Source organism: Rousettus aegyptiacus, unplaced genomic scaffold (genome assembly GCF_014176215.1).
Source record: "Rousettus aegyptiacus isolate mRouAeg1 unplaced genomic scaffold, mRouAeg1.p scaffold_m13_p_12, whole genome shotgun sequence".
Lineage (NCBI taxonomy): Eukaryota > Metazoa > Chordata > Mammalia > Chiroptera > Pteropodidae > Rousettus > Rousettus aegyptiacus.
In genome coordinates this window covers 37,402,314-37,426,577 of record NW_023416287.1, presented here as the reverse complement: position 1 = coordinate 37,426,577, position 24,264 = coordinate 37,402,314, and the positions used below count along the sequence as shown (strand labels likewise).

Genomic DNA, 24,264 nt, shown 5'->3' with positions numbered 1-24,264 from the left:
AGGTTGCCTCGCCTAAAATAAAAAAAAGAAAAATTTTTAAAAAAGTCAATGCTGGTAAAAATGAAATTAAATGGTAAGTGTTCAACTTAATACAACCACTCTAGAAAGCAACAGTTTAATGAGACTCTGCTGGATAACTGTTAAATTATATTATACATATTGTTCTAAAATTCATGGAATAAATAAAAATATATTAGTCATCTTTTAAAAATGCATATTTTATTATTTCAGATTTTGATATCAGTTTGAAGTATCTTTAAATATTATCAGTATTATCTTCCCTTTGTATTTTAACTCATGAACATAGCAGCACTGTAAAGTATTTTAATATTTAATATTTAATTTCAAAAATTACAACCTTCTGTAACTTCAGTTTATGTTAAATGACCAAAAATGTAAATGGCAGAAAAGGTTTTCACAGCAAAGTTTTCTTGTTATTCACAATATATTAGATATTTCAAGTAAAGTGAATTAATTTTAAGTTGAGAGCTGAGAAGGCTCTTTTAATGATACTATAACTAAAAACCTTAGCATAAACATAGCTCATACCATAGACCAAGTAAAGTTACAACACAGTGAAATTATATTTCACAGAGCTTATGACACTTTCCTTTTTAAAATGTATATCAATTTTATTCATCATACTATATGGCCAACACTGTCAAAAAATAAAATAAATAAATATAGGAAGGCATTGTTGTACTTGGAAAATGAAATGTGGATTGTTAGCCATTCAGATCCAAGTTTGAAAAACCAAGTCCAACCTTTACTGGCTATATGGTCTTGGACAATTTATTTAACCTGTCAGCCATGACTTCACATAAGGATAATGCTCTATCTCTTTACAGGTTATTGCAAAGATTAAATAAAATGTGTGAAAGATCAATAACATACTGCCTGCCTGGTACATGGTGGTTAACCATTCGATAAATCATTATTATTATAATCCATGCAAATCAAATTATGAGAGTGACATTCCTATCCATTGTCTAAGGACACAAAAGTTGTTGTATCAAGCAAATTTTCCCAACAAGATATAAATTGTCTTCTGATAACAAAGATAATACATCTTCAAGAAAATAAAAGGTGTTTGCTCTTTAATACTAAATTTCCACTGCTCTCCTTTCTGCTGTCAGTACCAACAAAATATTCTTTCTTGAACATAGCCAATTCATACCAATTCAAATTTCTTTATAAAAAGCCGTTTTTGCAATCAAATTTTATTCAACTGAGAATGGCCACAGATATAATGAAACTATATTTCAGAATGTAACATTTAAAAATAAATATTTATGAGGAAACAAAAGCTATCTAATAGAATGTTAACAGTACTGACCATCAGTAGAAACTAGTCAACTACTGGAGATTATTACTACACTCAAACTTTAAGAAAAAATAAAACGTAACCTTAAAGGCTCCCTATAAATGAATTGATAATTTGGCTTCATGATTTCCTTAAATTTGAAACATTCTAGATGAAAACCCCTTCATGCAAAGCCTCCAACAGAAATAACTGTGTCAAGAGGAATTAGAAAGGATCAAATAAGCAACCCATTCACCAATCTCCCTACTTCTATTCCCATGGCAGACATTATTAATCAACAGTGAGTCTAGTCTTGTGGAGCCTGCATATAACAATAGAATCCCCCTCAAAGCAACACAGCTGGCAAAGTTTAAACCCACCAGCCTCCCAGGGATTAAGAGAAAAGTACAGGTATCCTATTATCGACACAGTGTTTGAGAATACCAGTCACAGTCACTCTCAGTTCTACTCTGAGGAGACTGCAGTCACCATAATCTTAAATGATGGACATCAGTTTTTTTTCCTATTCTATCCAAGGGTCGCACTGTATAATCCCTTTCACTGACCCTGCACATCTCACTCTTTTAACAGTACAAGAAAAACAAAAATCAAACAACAAAAACCACACCAGAAACCCAGGTTGCTTCTCTCAAGAGGAGCAAAATCTCAATTCACAAATTCTAAATATAAGGTCCTAAAACTTCTAGGTGTGAATTTATAATACAAATCCAATCAGTCTCCCGATATGGCAAAAACTCTGCAATATAGGATTGTCCGGTAATAGGGATTTGAGCATCAATAACATAACTATTAGAATAAATTTTAAATAACAAAAATGTTTAAAAACTTATGCAATTTCCTTGGATATATCACAGCAATAGTTTGCATAAGATACCAAACCTTACATAATATCTACCTCCCTCTACAACATTCTCTCTCAATGCCTACTAGCCCAAAATAAGCAATAACTTTTATCAGTCTGCAAATATTAGTTGATGGTCTGTTCCCTTACCCCTGCTGCTGCCCTGCCGTGTGCCCAGACTTCGAGATCTGTTGCCACTATTACAGAAAGCTGAGTTGGACAGTGAGCGTTTAGGCAGTAAAGAGTACCTGTATTTGACAGACTGAGGAATACTATTCTATAAAATGACTTTGACTGATACCTGGAAGGAAGGAGGGAAACAGGCAGCGAAACCCACCCTCTTCTTTTGCCCCAGCAAAAATGTGGATGAAAAATCCAATGAAAAATTTGGATGTCCTTCACGCTTCTAATACTATCACTACCCAGTACCTTTGGGGGAAGAGTAAAACACTGTGGCCCATTTGCATTACAGAATGACTGCAACTACTTAGCTGTCTATATTTACATGCATTTTCTTTTATATCATTCAGATATTTTTATGTTGATAAAAATGAATTTAACACAATTAAAAACATCTCAAGGCAAAAGAAATTGAAAAAAATATAACACAAAACGACTACACAAAACGACTCCAGGCTAAGTGATAAAATTCACCCACAACTACCAGTATCTGACAGTCACCACTCTTCAATGTTAAATAAAAGTGAGTCACTTACAGAATTATTCTGCATCCTCATTTCATAGGCTGCTTGTCTTGGATTACTTGCTACTTGAGAACCTGGTGAATTTCTTGAACCCAAGGCATGAGGGGTTAATATTCCACCAGGAGTGAAAGCTGGTTGATCTCTCTAACATAAATGGAAATGAATGTAGAAATTAAAATTAAATCACAACAAAGTTAAATGACAGGAAGAAAAGGGGCAATGAAATAGAGTCCCCACTGTAAGCACTTAAAAAATGTAATAGGTTTCTATGAACATTACAGGGTTGTCAACACTTTGATTTAATGATAACTTACCCTATAAACAATAGTCTGTAATATTTAATACCTCAACTCTAAAAGTACATATAACTCACTGTTCTGATATATATAGAAAATTCAAGTCCCATTAGGCTATTCTATTATGTTTACGTACCAATTTCAGAACACATTCGAGACAAAATTTTAGGCAAATAAATATAATTAGTAGGGTAAAAAATAAATCAAGAGTTTGTTTTATACTTAGGAATATGACTTTTATTTACCTTTCGCCTTGCTAAAATTTAACTCTCTCTAATTAATCAGAGCTATGAGTAAAGATATTAACAAGAGACAGTCATGACTAAATGATAAAAGTTATTTTTGAAAGATATTAACTAAAAACAATAATTATATATAAGGCAGAAAACAAATATGCTCCTCTCTAAGTGGTTTTGAACCTACCTGCAAAAATAAACAACTCTACTTTTCTCTCTTACAGGTTCCTGAATTGCTCAATTCCAATAAAATATAATAAAAGGCAGTCCCTAAACTCCATAAGTTTAAAATCTAGTAAAGAAGACAAGAAAAACAAGAACTACTAAGTTAAGCGACCATAAAGCATGCAATTAAGGAAACATATCACAGCAAGAAGCACCAGAATTAAAAGAAAGGACTCTTATTAAAAAAAAAAAAAAAAAAAAAGACTTTTGGATTAAGAGCAGAAGCAACAGGGAGGCCTTGTGGAAAAGGTAGACATAAGGGAGTCATAAAGTCAAAAACCCATTTGCAAGCACTAAGTAAATAAAGGCAATGCTCTGAGTCTGGAGGGACAGACGTGGTATGTTTAGAAGACAGTGGAAAAGCTGGGCGGCTAGATTTCGACTGGATTATAGTGCATTCTGCATACCAGACTAAAACAGAACTGGATTCTGAGGAGACTAATTACTGGTGATTTCTAAGCAGAGAAACAACAAAGTTTCGAGTGTCATGTTCTGGGAAGACTAACCTGACAAAGATGTAGACAGAATGTAGTAGCAACTTTTGAGAGGACACAAAGGGTTAACTCTTTTTATTACAAAAACAATACCTAATTAGTGCAAAAAAAAAAAAAAGTCAAAAAAAAAAAAAAAGTCAAATAGCTAAGTGCCACCAGTCACTCCTGCCCATCAAGTATATCCCTTCAGGCTCCAAAGCTGAGAAAGGACTTATTTAAAACAGACATTAGCATTCTTTCTCCAGTTAGAAGGCAGCTGAGTGAACATTATGTCTCTAACTAACTCCTACTGGGTAAGAAATAAAAAGCTATTGTCATGAACATCTTCCTCCAAAATTGTAAACTTAAATGCTATTGCCAATCTTACAAAGTTAGTTAAAACTCACCTTCATTCTCTTTCTTTTTTCTTTCTGTCGTCTTCTAAAACTGTCCTAAAAGTATAAAATCCACATATTCTGTCAAATAATTACACAAAGATGTAAGAGTTAAACATTACCAGGAATGATTCAGGAGACAATTAAAGTTTTAAAGGAAGACCCCAGAAACCTAGGTACAGAATAATTAAACTAGGCAATGGATTATATGTTTAAAGTGCTGATTATCAGACCTTTAGATGGACAGAAAGCATTTCATATTGACTTTAAAAATACAATTTAATTGTTCCTCTTAATTTTTTTCAGATAGTTTTTGATATCATTTCAGGAAACAATGCAAGTGTCATGACAACAAGCCTCTTACCTAAAAAGGGCTTGACAGTTCCTAACTCTGTAACATGTATGGCACAAGTGTGTAAAGATGGAAGTGGGCTCTATGGAAACACTACTCTCATCCCCAGGTTCCAAAAAGTCAATCTAATGAGAGGAAGAATTTCAGAAGTCTGCTTCTTATTCTGGGCTAAACTCACAGAAAAGGGTCCACTGTGCATCGATTCTTCCCCTCCACTCATTTTCAAAATGTAGATATGGTTTACATTTTGGGGTTGATTTTGCTCCTCAATAACTGTTTGGGCCATTAAAGGCCTCCTTTATCCCAGAAAGTACTCCTTCCATGCTCAAGTTTCTGTGACTATGGAGCCACTGAAATGACAGCTCAGGTGGCTGTGGCTGTGACTGGGCTGTACTCTAAAACAGGGACCAGCTGGTACTATACTGACCATCATCCTATTAGTTGCACTTCTATCTCTTCCAAGTCAGTAGAGCTAACTACAATATAATGTTGTAACCAAATTTGAAATTTGCGCTTTCTATCAGGATAGGGACTAAATGCTATATATACAGTGACTATCGTAAAACCTCCTAAGATATGAAAACCGCCAATTTCTTTAATCAAGCTTTTATCCCCACCTTTAAGGAAACTTTTCTTATCTAAGTCAACAATGACCTAAAGACTGAAATTACTCAGTTTTCAGTCTTTATCTGACCATGATCCTTCCCTTCTTGAATCATGCTCTTCATTTGACTTCCAGGACACTACACTCACCTGGTTCTCTTCTTTCACTCTTGTTGCTTGCCTCGACTCCCCAACCTCTTAATGTTGGTGTTCCTCTGGGCCCAATACTTGGACCTCTCCACTTCTCTACTCTCATAGGAGTAATCATCTAGTCTCATGGCTTTAAACACTATCTATATGCTTATAATGTCCAACCAGGATCTCTCTCCACTCAACATTTCTTAGGTGACGCAAACTTCATATATCCAAAATGGAATCCCCACCCTCAGCTTTATACCTCTCAGGACTCCTCAACACATAGCTGCTCAGACCTGTTTTCAACTGATCAGACAAAATGCCTTGAAGTCATTCTTGATACCACTCTTTCACGTCTAGCATTTAATCTATTAGCCAACCTCATTGGTTCTATCTTCAAAACATTCAGAATCCAACTACCCCAACCTCATTGGTTCTATCTTCAAAACATTCAGAATCCAACTACCCCAACCTCATTGGTTCTATCTTCAAAACATTCAGAATCCAACTACCCTTCAAAACATTCAGAATCCAATCATCTCTACTACAACTATACTGGTTCCCTTGAATTGAGCTCACTACTTCTATCTTTGCCTCCATACAGGTAGTCTCAACATGGCAGTTAGAGTCACCCATATAATGTGTCAGAGCTTGTCACTCTTATAATAATCAAAACCCTCCAGAATGAAAGCTAAAGTCCTTATAAGGTCCTAGTGATCTGGTCCTCCATCAGCTTCCTGATCCCTCCTACCACCTTCCCATTGTTGCCTCTATTGTTCTCTAAACATTCTGGGTAAGCTCCTGCCCCAGAGCCTTTGTACTGGCTATTCCCTCTGTCTGAAATACCCTTCCTGCAAACATCTGCATCATGTATTCCCTCACATCCTTTAGGTCTTTATCTAAAGTCATCTGTTGGTACAGATGACTCTCATCACCTTTTCTAGAATTACAAACTCACCATCTCCACCTTCTCAGCTATTTCCTCATCTGCTTTAATTTTCATTACGGCCCTTACCACTAATACATTATATAATTTACTTAGTTTTTGTGTTTATCATCCATCTCCCAAAGAGTATCAGCTTTGAAAGATCATGAATTTTTTGTCTGTTTTGTTTTGTTGTATTAGTAACACTCAGAATACTATCTGGTACATGATAAACAATAAATATTTTTGAATAGATGAACATTTGCAAGGTAAGAGGCAAACATCAAAGCTCATAAAATAAAAAGCATCACTTTTCTGACCTAACTGCTCAGTTTTAATATCAAATACTAATGTATTCCTTTTCTATTATCTATTCTAGTCTGTTAAATATCTACTTCTAAGGGTGTTAGTCACACATAAACAGAATAGGTTCATCTGGGTGGAACTTACTGATGGCTTTAGAAATCTGTTGAAAGTAGACATATTTCCCAGGAGAACACTCACCCACCATGTACTTCTATATTAAATTTTTGAGGGTTCATAAATACAACGCCCAACCATGCTGATGAACACTGTTATGATGTCGAGGACACCAAAAAGGATCCAGAGTTTTAAAATGCCCTCTCTGCCAGGCTAGCTGGAAACCATATTACCTAAATCTGAAGCACTCTGGTATCTATCAAACCTCATACATCCTGCTCTAATGCCAAATATTACCAATATTTCATAGTACTGCTAAAGCCAGTACTATGAGGTCTTCATACCAAGTAGTATATAGCATATACAGGGTTTCTTTTTTACGTATAAATGGCAGCAGGTCAAGTGGAGCCACTGTAATTACTGAAGACTTAGTTAAAAATGGGTGTTCTGGTAGACATTTGATATCCCAAAGTTCTGTTATTTGAATTTTACATGTGTAAAATTCTTGCATTCACAGAAGATTACCAAGTACCAAAGGCTTTAGAAAGAATGCTTACAGTCCACTCATTGTTTTACTTAAAATGGTACCCAAAGTTCTAAAATAAGAGATCGCTAACTACAATATACAAAGTTGAAGAAAATACGCAATCTTGTCAGATACAATGACATGTTTTCATTTGCTAGATCATTAAGCAATGTAGCAACATTATTATGTTATTTGCTCAAAACAGCCACATGACTTTTTATAAAATCAGTTTCTAAAAGGATTTCCTTCCTACTACTATCTGCTCATTTTACCCACTGCTTGCCTCCCTTGCCACTCCCCCACAATCACCCTCCAATCCACTAACTCCCCGGGGCCTCTGAACCCCTAGCCAAGGACTAGGGGTTTGTATATCTTACTCTGACTCCTCAGGCAGTAGCAATAGTTTTTCTTCTCTTCAAGGATTTCCTCCCATTTCTCTAGAACTGGCTCCTCTTCCTCCTAAAATGGCCACGATTCTCAAGGTTTCTGTTGAAGGCACTTTCACTCCATACAAACTCCCAGGGGCTCTACGGCCATGCTACCCTGAACAAGCCCGACCCCATCTAATCTCGGAAGCTAAGCAGGGTCGCGCCTGGTTAGTACTTGGATGGGAGACCATCTAGGAAGACCAGGTGCTATAGGCCATTAAGAAATAAAAAAATAAAGAGATTGTAAGCTGACAAGGTCCTTGCAATCTGTGAGGTCAATGAAGGATGGCCTCACCTAATAAAAATAAAATAAGCTAATAAAATAAAAATATATATATTAAAAAAAAAAAAAAAGCTCCCAAGGATTTCAAGTTCACACTCATCATGACTTGAAGTACCTCCCAACTGCTTAACAATTATAAAATCTCCTTTCAAAAGACTTCTGCCCTGAGCTTTATTCATATCTGTCAAATTGCCTTATTAGGTATCCTGAGTGCCTTAGGTATACTTCAGACACAGTTATCTCCAAAATGAAACTCGATTTCTACCTTGTCATCACCCTAATCTGCTCTACCCTCAGGACTTGCTATCTCAGTGAATGGCACCAGCAAACTCCCAAATGCCCAAGCCAGAGTCCCAGACTTGTCACCTAAGCTCCCCATTCTATCAGAGTCCCGGACTTGTCACCTAAGCTCCCCACTCTATCACGAATTATTAATTTCCAAGCACTCTGTTATTTTATCTCCTTCTTTTATGTTTAAATTTCTTACTCAAAGCTGCAATCTTCTGCCTTGGCTGACATAACCCAACCCAGACTCTTTACATTCTACAACCAAAGTACAGATTTCTTAACTCTTAACTTGTCTATCATAGCATAAATATTTCCTGTTAACATGGAAGCCACTAGTTCAATCCCAGCATTCTTGTAGTCTTGGAACCCTCATTTCATATTCTATTGATTAGACAGGTATTTGGAATTAAGATTATAAAGAGAGAAAAAATTACAATGCAATTCACAGTGTCCAATACATAGCTTCGCACAGCAAACATTATAACCTTCATAACAAAAGTACTGACCACTCATGATTACATTGGCATTTGATACACTATAATGATATAATAATACACTCAAAGAGGTTAAAAGTACAATCATAGGATCATCATAGCCTATTAGAGACAGGAGCAATTTAGCTACTGCAATAGAAACACTTTACCTCATCATCCTTTCTCTTTTTAAAAATGCTATCCTCAACTTCACCAACTGCTAACATGATCATCTGTACTCTTTGCAGATTGACATAACCACTTTCTGTAAGGTAACCCTGTAAGTGATAAAATACATGTAAAATGATCTTCTTAAAAAAGCAAATACTTCTGTTTTGAAATTATTCAAGAGTGAACTTACCCCAGTTTTGTGTACCACATTTTTGTATATGTTAACCAAACGGTCAATTGCACCTTCCCTGCCACCAGGAAATAAACATTATGCATTAGGACCAGTATACACCGTAAAGACAAGAAGACTAAAGTAGTAGTTTGAAAACCCACAGAAACACACATACCTAATCTCTAATGATGGCAGGTGAGGAAGGAAGTCATTTCCCACAAAAAAGCACATGAAGACCCAGTCATCAATGCTCCTCTCAACATCAAATGTGAATGGTAGGCTGGCCATGGTGAGCTCTCTTTCCAAATACTATAAACAAAAAGGAATGCTGCCATTAAAGCTGTCAAAAGGTACCCTGTTTTAGAGTGCTGACTGCAATCATCACTGCTACATACCTCACGAAGAACATTAAGACGAAGGAAGATAAACTCTCCCTCTGCACAAGGAAGACTATCTGCAAGTTCATCGTGCTACAAGAAATGGAGTAAAGATCAAATAAGTCTATTCTAAATCCTGTACATTTTTTCACCCAAATATATTTGGCTGGTTCTAAAGCAATATTCAGTTTAATTTACAATTATTAAACTCACCAAACTATTTTAAAAATAAATATTACCCACAATCCCAATCCCCTACACCAGGGATCAGCAAATGTTTTCAACAAAAGGTCAGAGAGTAAATAGCTCAGCCCGTAGGGGTTACATATGATCTCTGCCCCATAATGTTTTATTTTGTTTTTATAACTCTTTAAATATATAAAAAATCATTCTTAGCTCATAAGCTAAATATGGAGGGTTACAGTTTGCCAATTCCTGACCCATATCCAATCAATAATAACATTTTGATGTAAATGCCCCTAGATCCTTCTCTGTGAACATTTAGTATATTTCTTACCTGCTTTTTTCATTCAATATTTCTTTTAAAAACGTATTGCAATATTAAAAGATAGAAACCTCTTTAAAGGAGACTGGATATAACCAAAATACATACAAACTAGGAGTAACTTAAAAGTTATTATGTTTAATATTAACTTTAATATTTAAAATAAAAATTTAATATATGCGATTAGTTCCTTTTAAGAAGAATCACCATTTAAACAAATAACTTCTACAAACAAATCTTGTGTAGGCGGCATCATTACTATGAGATCTAAGCCTCATGCAGACATGTTAGAAAAAAGTAGAAAATAGAAAGGATGAGTGTGTGCATGCTTTTGAATGTCTATTTACTTTAAAGAGCTTTAAAAGATACATCTCTGTAAAGGGTAACAGCAGTAGGTTAAAATCTAATCAACCAATCTTCCCTGTATCCATTTTTAAAATGAAGTAACCTAAAGATACTTATTACCATTGAATTACACACTTAAAAAAAAGTTAAAACTGTATATTTGTTATGTATATTTTATCGCAATAAAAAATAAAATTAAAAATAAAAATTTTAAATGAGGCAAATATCATCTCAAAGTTCTTACCTTTCCCTTCTTTTCTCTTGGCAAACCCTCACAGTCCTTGACCTCATGTCCAAACTGATTACAAAGACCACACGGTTTGGGTTTGTTTGGTTTGAATTCTTCTCTAATAATGGTAAAATTGGGTTCGTGTGTAGCAAGACCGAGCATGATGAGATCAGCTATCAATCAACAATGACAAAATAATGAATACTGAGCATTTTGAGAAAATCCTTACCATAACCAAAGCACAGGACATTACCACAACATGAGACATCAGGACAAAGAAAGGTCCAAAGGCATACACAGAGATGGCAAAGCCAAAAATCCTAATACTTTCAAGCAGTTCTCAGCCAACAAGATGTCCTCCAGATACATGGGCTTAGAGTTTTGACTTCAACTCGTGAGTTTATTCTTGGAAAATTTTTCTTTTTAAAGGTATGTGTAGCAATATTAAAAGGTTTTAATGTAAAAAAAAAATTAAAGATAGGTGAATTAATTATAGATTAAACAACACCGCAATACTAGTTTCCTCTCAAACATAAAATAAACAAGACATTTTAGAATTTCCAGGCAACCACGGGTAATCCATTACTATACACTAATCACTGACTTGCTATGGGTTAACTCAAGAGAATCAAATCCCCAAAAAGAAACTTACCATCTGCTCCACATAAGCAATGATGAGTGTTTGGGTCATGGTTAGGCTGAGCTAAAGAGAGGGAAAACATATATTTACATAAATATATTTTACCTCATAGGAATATCACATTTTACCAAATATTTTCTATATAATGGCTTATTTTCTTTTCAATAGGATATACAATCAAATATTTACAAGTGAGTTTTACCTCTTTGTCTTCTAATGTAATCCATGATTTTATGTTCTCCTTCACCAGGAGCACTAGCATCAGATAAAATAACCTACAAAAAAGTTTTTAAAACTTTCAGTTCATCCCCAATTTTCTAGCACAAAAATCAACAGAATTGAATATCTTAAAATAAAGGGTATGTGTGCTAAACACCCAAACTGTTTCATTAACTTACTACATGGAATAGGAAAAAATGAACTATCTGGGTCAAACTTAGCCAGTAGAAAACCTGATCAGTTCACAAGTTTCTACCACTCTCACAACTGTAGAAGGATGTAGCACTGAACCATATTAGCTCTGGGAGTAACTGATAAAAGAAACCCATTAAATACAATATGCTATATCTAATTAATAGAAAAAAAAAGTTTATAAACCTAAAATTACACAAAAGCGCATTTCAATGTTACTTACTTAGGAGAACATAGCCATTTTTTAAAGGCAGACCCACAACTTTAATCTTGCTGTAAGTTAATTTCTAATAAAAAAAAATTTCACTTAAAAATAACTTTCATGTATAGGTACATATACACATATATTTTTTAAAATCCTAAGTCCCATTTTACATATTCATAGTGATAGTAAGAGAACAAAACTGGAATTGAGAGAAAATTCAGCTGTCTAAAACTTGACCATCAAGGCATTCGATTTCTAATAACCTTAGAAACTTCTCTTTCCTCTGATAGTCAACCAGTATTTTTGGGGGAGGCGGGGGAGTGGATGGAGGACACATAATATTAGTCATTCCAAAGTATAGCCTTATATGATTACCTTAATTCTCTTGAAGTACCAAAATGTGAAACTTACTGTCAAATTTTTCCACCCGGGGTCATTATTTAAACGATCAGCTATGTAATAGCGAAGGCATTTAGCAAGATTGTCCATGAACTCAGTTCCCTAAAATGATAGAATAAAATAAATTAACCTATAATTTAAGAGTTACAAATAGCTAGCAACGTATGAGACTACTTACTGGTGTAATACAGTTGCTATCGAATCTTTCTTTTATTTCTTCTGGAGGAAGAAAGCCACCTAGAGAAAAAGAGGCAATGTTTTGTTCTACCCATAAAAAATAAGGTAAATTACTCAATATTAAGCCAGAACAACAAAAATTTCAGATACAAAAGAAAGGAATGTTGTCACTTGAGAAACAATGTTCTCCCTTTGGGGAAGAAAATAAGAGTCCTCCCCTCTAATTTAAATCAATCTTTAACATGACTGTCAAACAACATGATACAGAAAAGGTATGATATTGTTATATAAAATAGAAAAATTATGACACGGTTCCTAATACTCTCTGCAGCCAAATACACACACGGTGTGCGTGCACGCAGTTAGGAGTTCTAATTTTGTTAAGTTCTTAAGATAAAGGTGCCTTAGAAAAACAAAATTAAAATGCTGAGTTTATCACACCTTTATATGATGAGAAATAAAACTGTCACCTAGACGGCAATATCTTTTTTTTCCTCTCTGTCATGGATTAGCTTCTTCTCAAGATACAAATATATTTCATAACGTAACATCTTCAAGAAAAGACATCTTTAAAATCAAAGACTATTTGTTATAGATACAAACAGGTTTTAGAGTATTAATTACAAGCTGCAAGTAAATAACTATATACTTGCAGGCTTCCAGCAAATTAAAATAACATAATTGCAGGCCTGAGCTGACTACACTATGGTATCTTTTTTTTCAACTGCCAGTGCAATATCTTCAACCAATAAATTATGGCTTTCCTGGTCTAGCATATTGCCTTGTGTAACAAAACACTAAACAAATCACCCCGCTATAATCACACTCCATCTCACTCATGGGTATCCTGGGATAGTGCCAGTGGGCATCAGGATCCTTGACCTTACCTCCTGAGCCTTAGTCAGCTCCTACCTAAGTACCAATCAGGAATTTCAAGGCTCTGGGGAACCGCTTACCCCAACCCCCCAAAAATGGGAAAACCCTGGGTACCTCATTGCCTCAGGACCTGCTACATCAAACTATATTCAAAGTGTGTATGACTTGATGAAAGCCTATAAATATGGATCACACCATCTCACACCTCCTCATACAGACTTCTGAGTTCTACAGGAAAGCAATAAGCAAGTCATCAAGACTGATATGAAGAAAATGTTTATGGAAATGTAGCTTTCTAATAGCCCCCACAGAAAAAAGCAGCAGCATTATTAATGTATTTGTGTTTTACAAATACATTATATAAAAGTTAGCTGAAGAGTTGCACTCACCAAACAAAGGAACAGAGCAAAAACAAAATGAAAGGCATTGACAATGTGCCCTCCCTACCAGAATTCCCTCCTTTAATTCCTAAGTTTCCCTATGACTAGTGCATGGAAACGAACAAGCTTATTAATGGGAGTGAAGGGTTCCATTAACTACTTTTCCTCAACAGTGGACATAAATTATCCTTGGATATTCTGGGATCCTAATTAAATAAAAACTTTGCATATTTATAAGAGAAAGCTGCAATCCTATTCCCTTCTCCATACATCTTATAAAAAGTCCAACTTCAAGAAGCATATTCTTTACCTTTTGCCAGTATTTCTTCCCTGACTCGCTGCTTCTCTACTGCTGCTTCCATTCCTTCTTTTGATGCTCTGAACCTCCTCGAACGCTGTTGGTTCATTTTAGCCCGTGGTGCCTGAAAACATGTATTTCATATTCAAATACTATTCAAAATATTCACAACTAAATCTGTAATTATTTTGAATCAGCTGCTCTTATACAAATAGTAAACTAAGATGGAAAAGATAAGCAATATGCCTAATAATTTTTTTGTCACAGATATTAGATCCTGTGAACTAAATTCGAACCAAAAACCTAAAAGCTGAGCTTAGTCGGGTGAGTGAGTGACATGTCAAATCGACAGACGTCCTATGAAGCCACAGCACTTAACATTGCAGGGCCTACAACCTAACACCAGTTCCACTGGGTTATGGTTTCCCAATGAGAAAAGCTCATTCTACTCATCATGCAATGAGTAGCTTCTACAGAACCAGGATTAGGAAGATCTTCCCTATGTCCAAACCTAAAAAAAAGGATGCTCTCCAAATGCACTTCACAATGCCCCATTAAAGCAATGGAAAATATATTTCTTCATCTATAAGACCTCATGGCACTTCCATTTTGTACTTCCCACAATGGGGTTCATAATTATTATTGTCTCTACAGTAAGGCACAACAGTTAAAAAGGAAACAAGATTTTAACCAGAAGTACTTTTAAATCACTCTAACCAAATATAAATTCTATCACTGGATAAGCTTGAACGAAGCAAATTGGACTGTAAGGTTTGAAATACTGAACTTGATCTACATTTATATTTTATACATCTATAACACGAAAAAATGTGTTGTAGGTATGTGCATATATATACACATATAACTATGCACATATTTTACACTTGATCTAGCAGTAAGGGTACATTTGAATAAAGTTAAAGATTTTCTTCGAGAAATTTAGCTGAATGTGAATTGGAATATGACACATTCCTTTTCCCTTTATTCTTTTATCCCACTTTAACTACAACGTAACAAGTTACCAGGTAGCTAAGATTTTTCACTGAGTAAATAGAACCTCACAGAAAAGTTAATCTTGGACCCAAAGCTTTCTGGATTTTCAAAATCATTCCATTAGGGTTACTAAATCTAAAAGAAAAAATCTATTTGCATATGACTAAATAAATTTAGGGTTATAATTTAACTTAATTCTTCTTGAACCCTGATATGTAGTTTGTTGGTCATTTATAACTACTAGTATTGTTATAGATCAGTAATTATTTGCCTCTTTAATCATTTTGATAACTACTCACCACTGCCCATAGGATATAATCCAAATTTCTCATTGTGGCAGGTGAGGCTTTCTTAAGCCACTGTTTTACTTCCCTTTCCAACCTAAACACCTGCAATTGCCCAAATGTGTCAGCGTGGTCGAAGACATGGAAATGTTTGCCAGGCACATCTGAGAAATCTGGAAGGTCCTCCTTCCCCATATCTGTCCCATCCATTCCCCTCCACTGCCCATCAATCTCCAAATATTCTTTATCCTTCAAAAATGGGACAAGTCATCTCTTCTCTATCTCCTAACTTCCCGAATAGCACTACCTCTTCCCTCAACACTCTGCATGTGTTATCTAGTACCTATAAAGCCCATTAATTAGTAACTAACCTCACTCATTTACTTATGTCTGTCCCTTTAGTGCTAAGCCCTTTAAAACCAAGGGCAGTCACCAATATCCCTAGCATCTCACGGTATCTGGCACAAAACAGACACAAAAAATGTATGAATGAAGGACTGAAGGATGCGGTTTTCTTTCTCGAATTCACCACTGTCAACATTTTTCACTATTTAGCTGACTTTTATTCTAGACACTAAGAACACATCAAAAACAAAAAAGGTTTCTAAGTTAAATTATTTAAGCACTTACCACTCCATCTATTGCCATGTAGAGAAGTCGTCTTGGCCTTACAATATTGAAAAGTCTGTCAATGTACTCAAAAATTGCAACCATCATTTCATCCTCATTTTTTGGTGCTGGTCTATAATGACAAGCAAACAATGTAATATAATATAGTACTCCTCTGTAACTTGTGATATCAGTGACAAAAATGGGTACGTACTTGTCTTCAGGATGAGTACAGGGATGGATGATTCCATTCATATCCAAATACAGATTATCAAACTCCACATCATTTGGATTAGGTTTACTGGCATCAACAGGAATCTTTACACCATTGCATTCTTTTGGCTATGAGGAAGTGATAATTAATAGTAGTTTGATTGTTCAAGTCTAAAATTGACACATCCCAGATTCAGTAATGAACCTATGTTTCATTTCTGAATGGGATTATAAAATGTTATTCTACTCCTTAAAGCAAACTGAAGCAGATATTTCATTTACAGAAAGTGGTAGCTTCCAACCCAACAAATTAATCTTAATTATGTAGGGAATATTTATCAAATTCTTAAATCACTCAGTTGTCAAAACCATGGGAATTATCTTAGAATTCTTTTCCCTCACCACCCATTATAAGTTGTCAATATAATCCAAAAAATGCCTCTCAACTTCATCTCCTCTCATTCCCACTACCATTATCAACATCAAGGTATCATATCTCACTTTAAAGATTAGAACAGTCTTCATACAGACTGCCTCACCTCTAGACACTCCTGACTCCACCCCACCCTCAATGCTGTCAGTTTTCTTTCTAAAATATGAACGTGGCTGTGTCTTAATCTTGCCTTATTTTTCCAATGATTCCCATAGCAGGTGTACACCAATTACCCTGGACCCTTACTAGTCTCCTGTCCTGCCACAATATTGATCTGCCCACCCTAACTCTGCTGAGTTTCTGGAAAATGCACTTTCATCTCTCTCAATGGCTTCACACACTGCTTCTCCTTCCTCCCTGCCAACACCCACTTTCGGAAATCTTACTAACTTTCCAAGGTCTATACTGAGATCAAACGTCACTCACTTTCTAACACTTTATTGGGTATATATATACCTAGGAGTGAAATTGCTTGGTTACATGATAACTTTATGTTTAATTATTTGAGGAATTGCCAGACTATTTTCCAAAGTGGCTGCAACATTTTACATTCACACCAGCAGTGTTTGTACATTCTAGTTTTTCCAAGTAATTGTTAATACTTGTTATCTGACTTTTTTATTTTAGCCATCCTAGTGTGTGTAAAGTGGTATCACTGTGGTTTTGATTTCCATTCTCCTATGGTTAATGATACTGAGTGTTAAAAGATGCTTATTGGCCATTTTTATATCTTCTTTGGAGAAATGTCTTCTTTGCCTATTTATAAATTAGGTTGTCTTTTTATTGTTGAATTTTAAGAGGTTTTTTTATTTTAATTGTAGAGTTTTTAATATATACGTGTTCGAATACAAGTCCTTTATTAGATATATTATTTGCAGATTTTTTTTTTTTGGTTGTCTTTCCCCTTCCTTGACTCTGTCTTTTGAAGAATAAAATTTCTTAATTTTGATGATGAAATCTATTTTTTGTTGCTTATGTTTTTGGTGTCATAAGTAAGAATCCATTGCTAAATTTATGCCTGTGTTTTATTCAAAAGGTTTTACAGGTTAAGTTCTTAAATTTAGGCGTATGATCTATTTTGAATAACATTAAATGTAAGTGTTCTAAATGCTCCAGTTGTAAGGCAGAGACTGGCAAAATGATTTGGCAGTTCCTCAAAAAAGTTAACACGGAATTAACAATGATCCAGCAATTCCATTCATAGGTATATACTCCCAAAATCAAAAGAAAGGACCAGTCATATGTACATACCCAAAGCACTGATCTGGTGTTCATAGTGGCATTATTCACAATAGCCAAAAAGTAAAAATCACTCAGGGGTCCAAACAAAATGTAATATATACACACAATGGGATATTATGCAGCCCTAAAAAGGAATGAAACTCTGAAACATGCTAAACATGGATGAATCTTAAAAAAATTATGCTAAGTGAAAAAGCCGGACCAAAATGATAAATATTATATGATTCTGCTTACTTAGGCAAAGTCATAACACAGAAAGGGTGGGGGGGAGAGAGTACTACGAATTACTGTTTAATGGGTATAGAGTTTCTATTTGAGATGAATGAAAAAGTACTAGAAATGAATAACGGTGATGTTTTCACATATTGTGAATGTACTCAACGCCACTGAATTCTACATTTAAAAATGGTTAAAATGGCAAATTTTGTTATGTATATTTTGCTACATTTACAAAAAGGGCAGAGATTATCAAACTGTATGTTAAAAAAAATCAAAACCCAACTATATGTTAACTACAAAAAAAACCTTTAAATATAAAGACACAAACTGGCTAAAAATAAAAGGATGGAAATAGACCATGCTAACACTAATCCACAGACCTGGCTGTACTAATATCATACAAAGTGAATTTCAGAGCAAAGCAGATTACCTGGAGTAAAGTCATTTTATAATGATAAAGGAGTATAACCATCAAGAAAACATAATACTTCTAAGAGTTTATGCACCTAATAATAAAGCTTCCAAGTGCAAGGAACAAAAACCAACAGAACTGAAAGAAATAGACAAATCCAAAAAATTATAGATTTCCACACCCCCATCAATAACCGACAGAACAAGGAGACAGAAAATCAGTAAGCATTGTTCAAGTCTTCTATGTCCTATCGGCCAGCGTAATGATATTTACAGACCACTCCACCCAACAACAGCAGAACTGTATCTTTTTCAAGTCAAAATGAGACATTTACCAAGACCATATTCTGGGCCATGAAACAAATTAGATAGGCCTTAAAATGATTCAAATTATGCTAAGTATGTTTTATGACAAGGGAACTAAATTAGATATCAATCATAGAAAAAAATGTCTGAAATTCCCCTAAATCTTTGTAAATTAAGTAACCCTCTTTTAAATAACCAATGGGCCAAAGAAGAAGTCAAAGGGAATATTAGTATTTGTTATTGAGTGAAAATGAAAACACAATATGTCAATATTTGTGGAATGTAGCTGAAACAGTACCTAGAAAGCAGCTTATGGCACAAATAAACTAATTCTACACAAACTCTTTCAGAAGACTGAAGAGGGTATATATCTCAAAACTCAAACTGAGGCCAACATTACTCTAATAACAAAACTAGACAAAGATATTACAAAAAAAAAAAAATCTATTGGAACATAAATGTGAAAATCCTCAAGAAAACTACCAAATTGAATCCAACAGTATATAAAAATAATACACAATGACCAAGGTATACAAGGTGGGTTTGACATTTAAAAATCTATGTAATTTACAATATTAAAAAACTAAAAACAGAAACCATAGTAGGATGAATTTAAACCATAAAACATCTCTTAAGAAAACACAAAAGAAAATCTTAATGACCCTAGCTTTGGCAAGATGTCTTAAACACAACATAGAAAGCAGGAATATAAAAGAAAAATAAATCAGACAATTAAAAACTTCCGCTCTTCTTTGCACAAAGACAAAAGGCAAACTACGGATTAAGAGAAAATATTTGAAAAAGACATATCAGCATGTAAGAAACTCTAATTCAATAAAATCCAACTTAAAAATAGGCTAAAGGCCTAAAAGGATGCCTCACTCAAGATATATATGGAAAGCAAAAAAGCACCCGAAAAGATCCTCAACATCATTTATCACTAGGAAAATGCAAATTAAAACTGCGACACTACTCTGGAATGGCTAAACTAAAAAGACTAACCATACTAAGTGTTGGCAGAAAATGGAGCAACTAGAACTCTCATACACTGCTGGTGACAATGTAAAATGGCACAATCACTTTGGAAAACAATCTGGCAAGTTTTTCTTTTTAAATAATCACACACCTACAATACAATTCAACCATTTCACTCTTAAGTATTTTCTCTAAAAAAATCAGACGTACACCAATGTTTATAGATGATTTTTTTAATAGCCGAACACTGGAAAACAATCCAAATATTCATCAATCTGGTGAATGAATAAACAAAATGTGATATATGTGCAACATAGAATATTATTTAAAAAATAGAAAGAAATAAACTATTGATACATGTAACAACACGTATAAATTTCAAAATAATTATTCTGAATGAAAGTGACCCGTTTTTTTAAAAAAAGAGTAGATACTGTATAATTTCATCTATATAAAATTGTAGAAAATGAAAACTTACCTATAGAGTCAGAAATAAGTCAGTGGTTGAGTAAAAACAGGTAGTAGGGAAGGGTGATAGAAAGGAATAACAAAGGTACAAGAAGAATGTTTTAGAAGTGATGCTCATTATCTTGATTGTGGTGATGGTTTCATGAATATACACATGTCAAATGTAGTAAACTGTACACTTTAAATATGTGCAGTTTATTGTAGGTCAATTATACCTCAATAAAGCTGCAAAAGGGGAGGTATTGAGAGAATTGAGAGAGAAGAGAAAAATAAATCAATCTAGGAAGACCAATACCCCCAATACCCATAGTTCAGAGAGGGCAGAGAAAAAAAGATGTAAAATACATATATATAAAATAATCAAAGAGCATTCTCTAGAACTGAAGAACACAGGTCTCCAAACTCAGAGTTTGATCACAATGAATTTAAATTTAAAAAATCTACCCTAAAGTACGAAATCAGGAAAGGTTAAACTACCAAAGATAAAGATCTTTTTAAAATTCAGAAAGAGAAATAGACCAACTGCAAAAGAATAAAATCAGAACACAGAAATTAAGAGCATGTTCTTTCTGGTTTTGACACTAGCTCTGACATATATTAGTGGAGTGATCATGAATACATTACTTAACCCCTCTGTGGTTCAGTTTTCTCATTAAAAATAAAAAGAAGTATGTAGTAGTAGTCACATAGTTGTTTTAAGAAATTAATAAATTAATTTGTAAAGTACCTAGAACAGTACGTGGTAAACACTACATAAGTGTTGGTTAAATATATAAGTCGCATTAACATTGAACTTTTCATAAACAATACTGGATAACAATAGCAAAAAAAAAAATGCTTTCAAAGTTTTGAGGGAAACTAATTTTCAAACTCAAATTCCATGCCTAGCTAATGATCATTCATGTGTACAAGGGTAGGATGGACTCATATAACTCACATCCCACACATCGTTTCTTGAGAATTCAATTGAGAATAAAAACTGAGGAATGATGTAAGCCCAAAAAGATGATGATCAGAAAACAGTACTTCCAAATGCAGAAAGAAATTTTTTAAAATCTCAAGCAGCTTTCCAGCAAGCCTAAATAACCAGGAGTGACAGCAAAAGAAATAAAGACCTCACAAAGGAGTCTCTAAGAAGATTTGATAAAAATACAGTTTGGAGGGGAAGCCACGTAAAGAGGAGAAGAGAAGGGCAGCAAGAAAAAGACAAAAGTAGTACAAGAAAAGAAACAGAATCACAGTACATAACCTGAATCTTCACAATGAAAATAATCAACAATACTATTTGATTTTTCAGCTTCTAAAACAAACCTGTATAGCCAAAGCCCTGACAATACCGGATGCCAATAGGGCAAAAGTACCACTGACAAGCTTGAAGTGAAAAGTAAGGGCAGCAAGGATAGCAAAAGTAATACCTCACCTCAGTGAAAATTCAAGAGACGCTTTATATAGGAAACAATTTTTAAAAAGCATATTAAAGTTATAAAATTTACCAACAGAAGAAATAATGATGTGATTTGCTATTATCTGGAGGATTGGAGTGTGAGTGTGTGGGGGGGGGGGGGGCGAACGGACGGTGAGGAGCTACATAAGTGACCAAAACTACCATAGCTACAATTCAAGACTTAAAACCAATGAATCAGGTACATTCAGCGATAGAACCAGAACAATTCAAAGTGGTTTTCACTGGAGAGTAAAATGCGATGAGAAGCAAGTAAAGTGTTAATAAAGTTTGATAAAACAAATAAAACGGGCACTAAGCTGAATAGTTTCTCTTTGAGAAAAACTTAAGGAATACTGAGAATGTCGTCAAAACAAGGTTTTCGGTTCCTCCTTGGATAGGAGCTAAACAAAATTCATATCACCACCGTAAGCAAAAGAAATCATATTTAGTAACGGACAGGCACTCTCTTCAAAAACGAAGGAGGTGGGGAACATGATGTACCCGACCTTTCCCAATCCATAAATTCTAATTAAGAGTACAAAATTGAACTAGGACAGAATCACAGAAACGATAAATACAAAACTCAAACATAGCCAAGTCTACATATACATTAACAAACTAACAACAAAAAGTGTATCGTTCAAGTGCATCCAGGAATTCTGAAAATTTCAAGGAACATGCTGTCCAGCAGTCGGGGTACCTAAACGACCGGACACTTATCAGACTTCTATCTTGCCCTAGACGTCTTAAGGTGCTGCTTTTACCGTAGGATCTAACAACAGCAACAAACAAGTCCCTCACTCTACGAAAAAACCTTTCACGTATGGCTGGTAAACAACAAAAAGCTCGCCACTGGGGATCACTTTAGAAGGGTGTTAAAGGCTAGGATCAGCATCGGCGCATCTAGGTAACTCAGTGGACCAGTGCAGCGTAGCCCGAAAACTGCCGAACCTTTTTCGAAACCCAAACTGAGCGGTGAGGCGAGGCAACAAAGCCGTGGGCGGGGCCTTCCGGTCCGAGAAAACGCGGGCAGGGGAGGAGCGCCCTCGGGCGAGTTCACAGCCTGCACAGACGTCGCCCCGCCCAGGTCACTCTGGGAACCCCGAACGCGAGTGCCGGCGCCCAACTGCGTGTTGGGCTGTGGCTGCCCGCGGGGCCGACAGGGCGGCACGGACCCCGGCACGGAGCCCCAGGAACTGGCAGCTGGCCCCAAGGGCCGCGGCCTAGGAACGCTGGGGCTCTCGGTTCTAGCGTGGCAGTCGCCAGGCTCCCACTCACCTTCTCTTCCACGCAGTTGACAATGATGGACGGGTACTTGCGGCTGAGCCAGCGAAAGAACGCCGGGACTCCCATAGCGGCGGCCCAGCTGGAGGCAGCGGCCTGGCCCGCGGACGAACGTAACGGAGAGACAGGAAGGAGCAGCGGTCGCGGGTACTGGCACTTCCTCCCACGTGCGCACCAGTGACGGGAAGTGATGTCACGGCTGCGCCGCCGGGGAAGCCGGGAAGGAGGCTCCAGTGGGCAAAAGAGGTTCCGGACGCTGCAGTACGCGGTCGGCGGTGGCGGAGCTAGTTGTTAGAGATGGTCTTCGTCGGCGTTGCCAGGCGCGTTTGGCGTGCTCGCTCTTGGTGGGGCCATCCCAGAGCCCGAGGTTGAGCGCATGTTCGCCGCGTCCACCGCGGCATCTCGCTTTCTCTGTCCTCCCGCTCCCCTGGAGCGGAATCCGCGCTCTCAGGTCTCCGGGGAGCTCTTCCTTGTGTGTTTGGTCACCACCTCTTTCTTACCCATCTCAATTCTAAGTAGAATCAAGGCATCTAAACTTGTTATTTCTGCTACCTGTTTTCTCCTAGTTTTGTGCTACAGCACATACATAGACTATCAAAAGGAGTCTTTTTAAGTATTTTGCACTGATAATGACTTGTTTACGTAACTCACTTTAAATAAGTATTGGATGGAATCTAGCAGACCTCTAATTCAACCTTCCAGCTACATTTGTGAGTATAAAGTAATTGCTGATTTCAATCTCCAGTATTTATTTGAGTGCTTACAATGTGCTAAAGCATTAACTAATAGATTATCTCATTTAATCATCACTTGAGCCTTTTGAGGGGCTGGTATCATCACATGACAGATGAGAAAACAACTTGTAGAGGGGTTAAGTCACTTCCTTATACAGCTTGTGGTTCAGTCCAAGTAAAGATCATTTAATACTCTGCTTTTTCACTAACAGTATACGTTTATCCTCTTTTCTGATAGCTTCAAATACATCTTTTCAGCATATAAAAAGAGAAGTCTGGAAAAGGAGGTATTTATGTCCATTTGCTCAAGCCTAGAAGTCTCCTCTCTCCCTGGAATCCCCTCTTGGCTTGACAAATCACACTCAATCCTAAGGGCTCTCTTCAAGAGGCCTCTGTAGAAGTATTTCTCCTGTCTACCTGGCATGCAATATTCATTGCCCCCCTCCTCTGCGGTATGATGCCACTCTTTTAAATTGCTGGTGTGGAAATTAGAGAAATGGTTAGCCCATGTTTTACTTAAGGACAGTGAAAACTATT

At 35.9% G+C, this 24,264-nt stretch overlaps 1 protein-coding gene and 1 pseudogene across 2 annotated transcripts in view; one reads left to right on the top strand and one right to left on the bottom strand.

Moving 5' to 3' along the window:
- Nucleotides 1-23,171, bottom strand: part of XRN2 (5'-3' exoribonuclease 2) — a 75,974-nt gene extending 52,803 nt beyond the window's left edge. The window contains exons 1-15 of one of the 2 annotated variants that reach the window (XM_016126368.2): nucleotides 22,988-23,171; nucleotides 16,213-16,340; nucleotides 16,020-16,131; nucleotides 14,125-14,236; nucleotides 12,560-12,618; nucleotides 12,394-12,483; nucleotides 11,569-11,641; nucleotides 11,379-11,429; nucleotides 10,742-10,899; nucleotides 9,666-9,740; nucleotides 9,446-9,579; nucleotides 9,289-9,346; nucleotides 9,098-9,205; nucleotides 4,507-4,551; nucleotides 2,882-3,013 (exon numbers count right to left, since the gene is read on the bottom strand). In XM_016126368.2, coding sequence (XP_015981854.1) covers nucleotides 2,882-3,013; nucleotides 4,507-4,551; nucleotides 9,098-9,205; nucleotides 9,289-9,346; nucleotides 9,446-9,579; nucleotides 9,666-9,740; nucleotides 10,742-10,899; nucleotides 11,379-11,429; nucleotides 11,569-11,641; nucleotides 12,394-12,483; nucleotides 12,560-12,618; nucleotides 14,125-14,236; nucleotides 16,020-16,131; nucleotides 16,213-16,340; nucleotides 22,988-23,062 — 1,410 coding nt within the window. In that variant the 5' untranslated portion in view covers nucleotides 23,063-23,171. The remainder of the gene's footprint in view (nucleotides 1-2,881; nucleotides 3,014-4,506; nucleotides 4,552-9,097; nucleotides 9,206-9,288; nucleotides 9,347-9,445; nucleotides 9,580-9,665; nucleotides 9,741-10,741; nucleotides 10,900-11,378; nucleotides 11,430-11,568; nucleotides 11,642-12,393; nucleotides 12,484-12,559; nucleotides 12,619-14,124; nucleotides 14,237-16,019; nucleotides 16,132-16,212; nucleotides 16,341-22,987) is intronic. The other variant, XM_016126370.2, reaches the window with a different exon arrangement.
- Nucleotides 7,981-8,099, top strand: LOC118610401 (annotated as a pseudogene).
- Nucleotides 23,172-24,264: the final 1,093 nt, after the last annotated feature.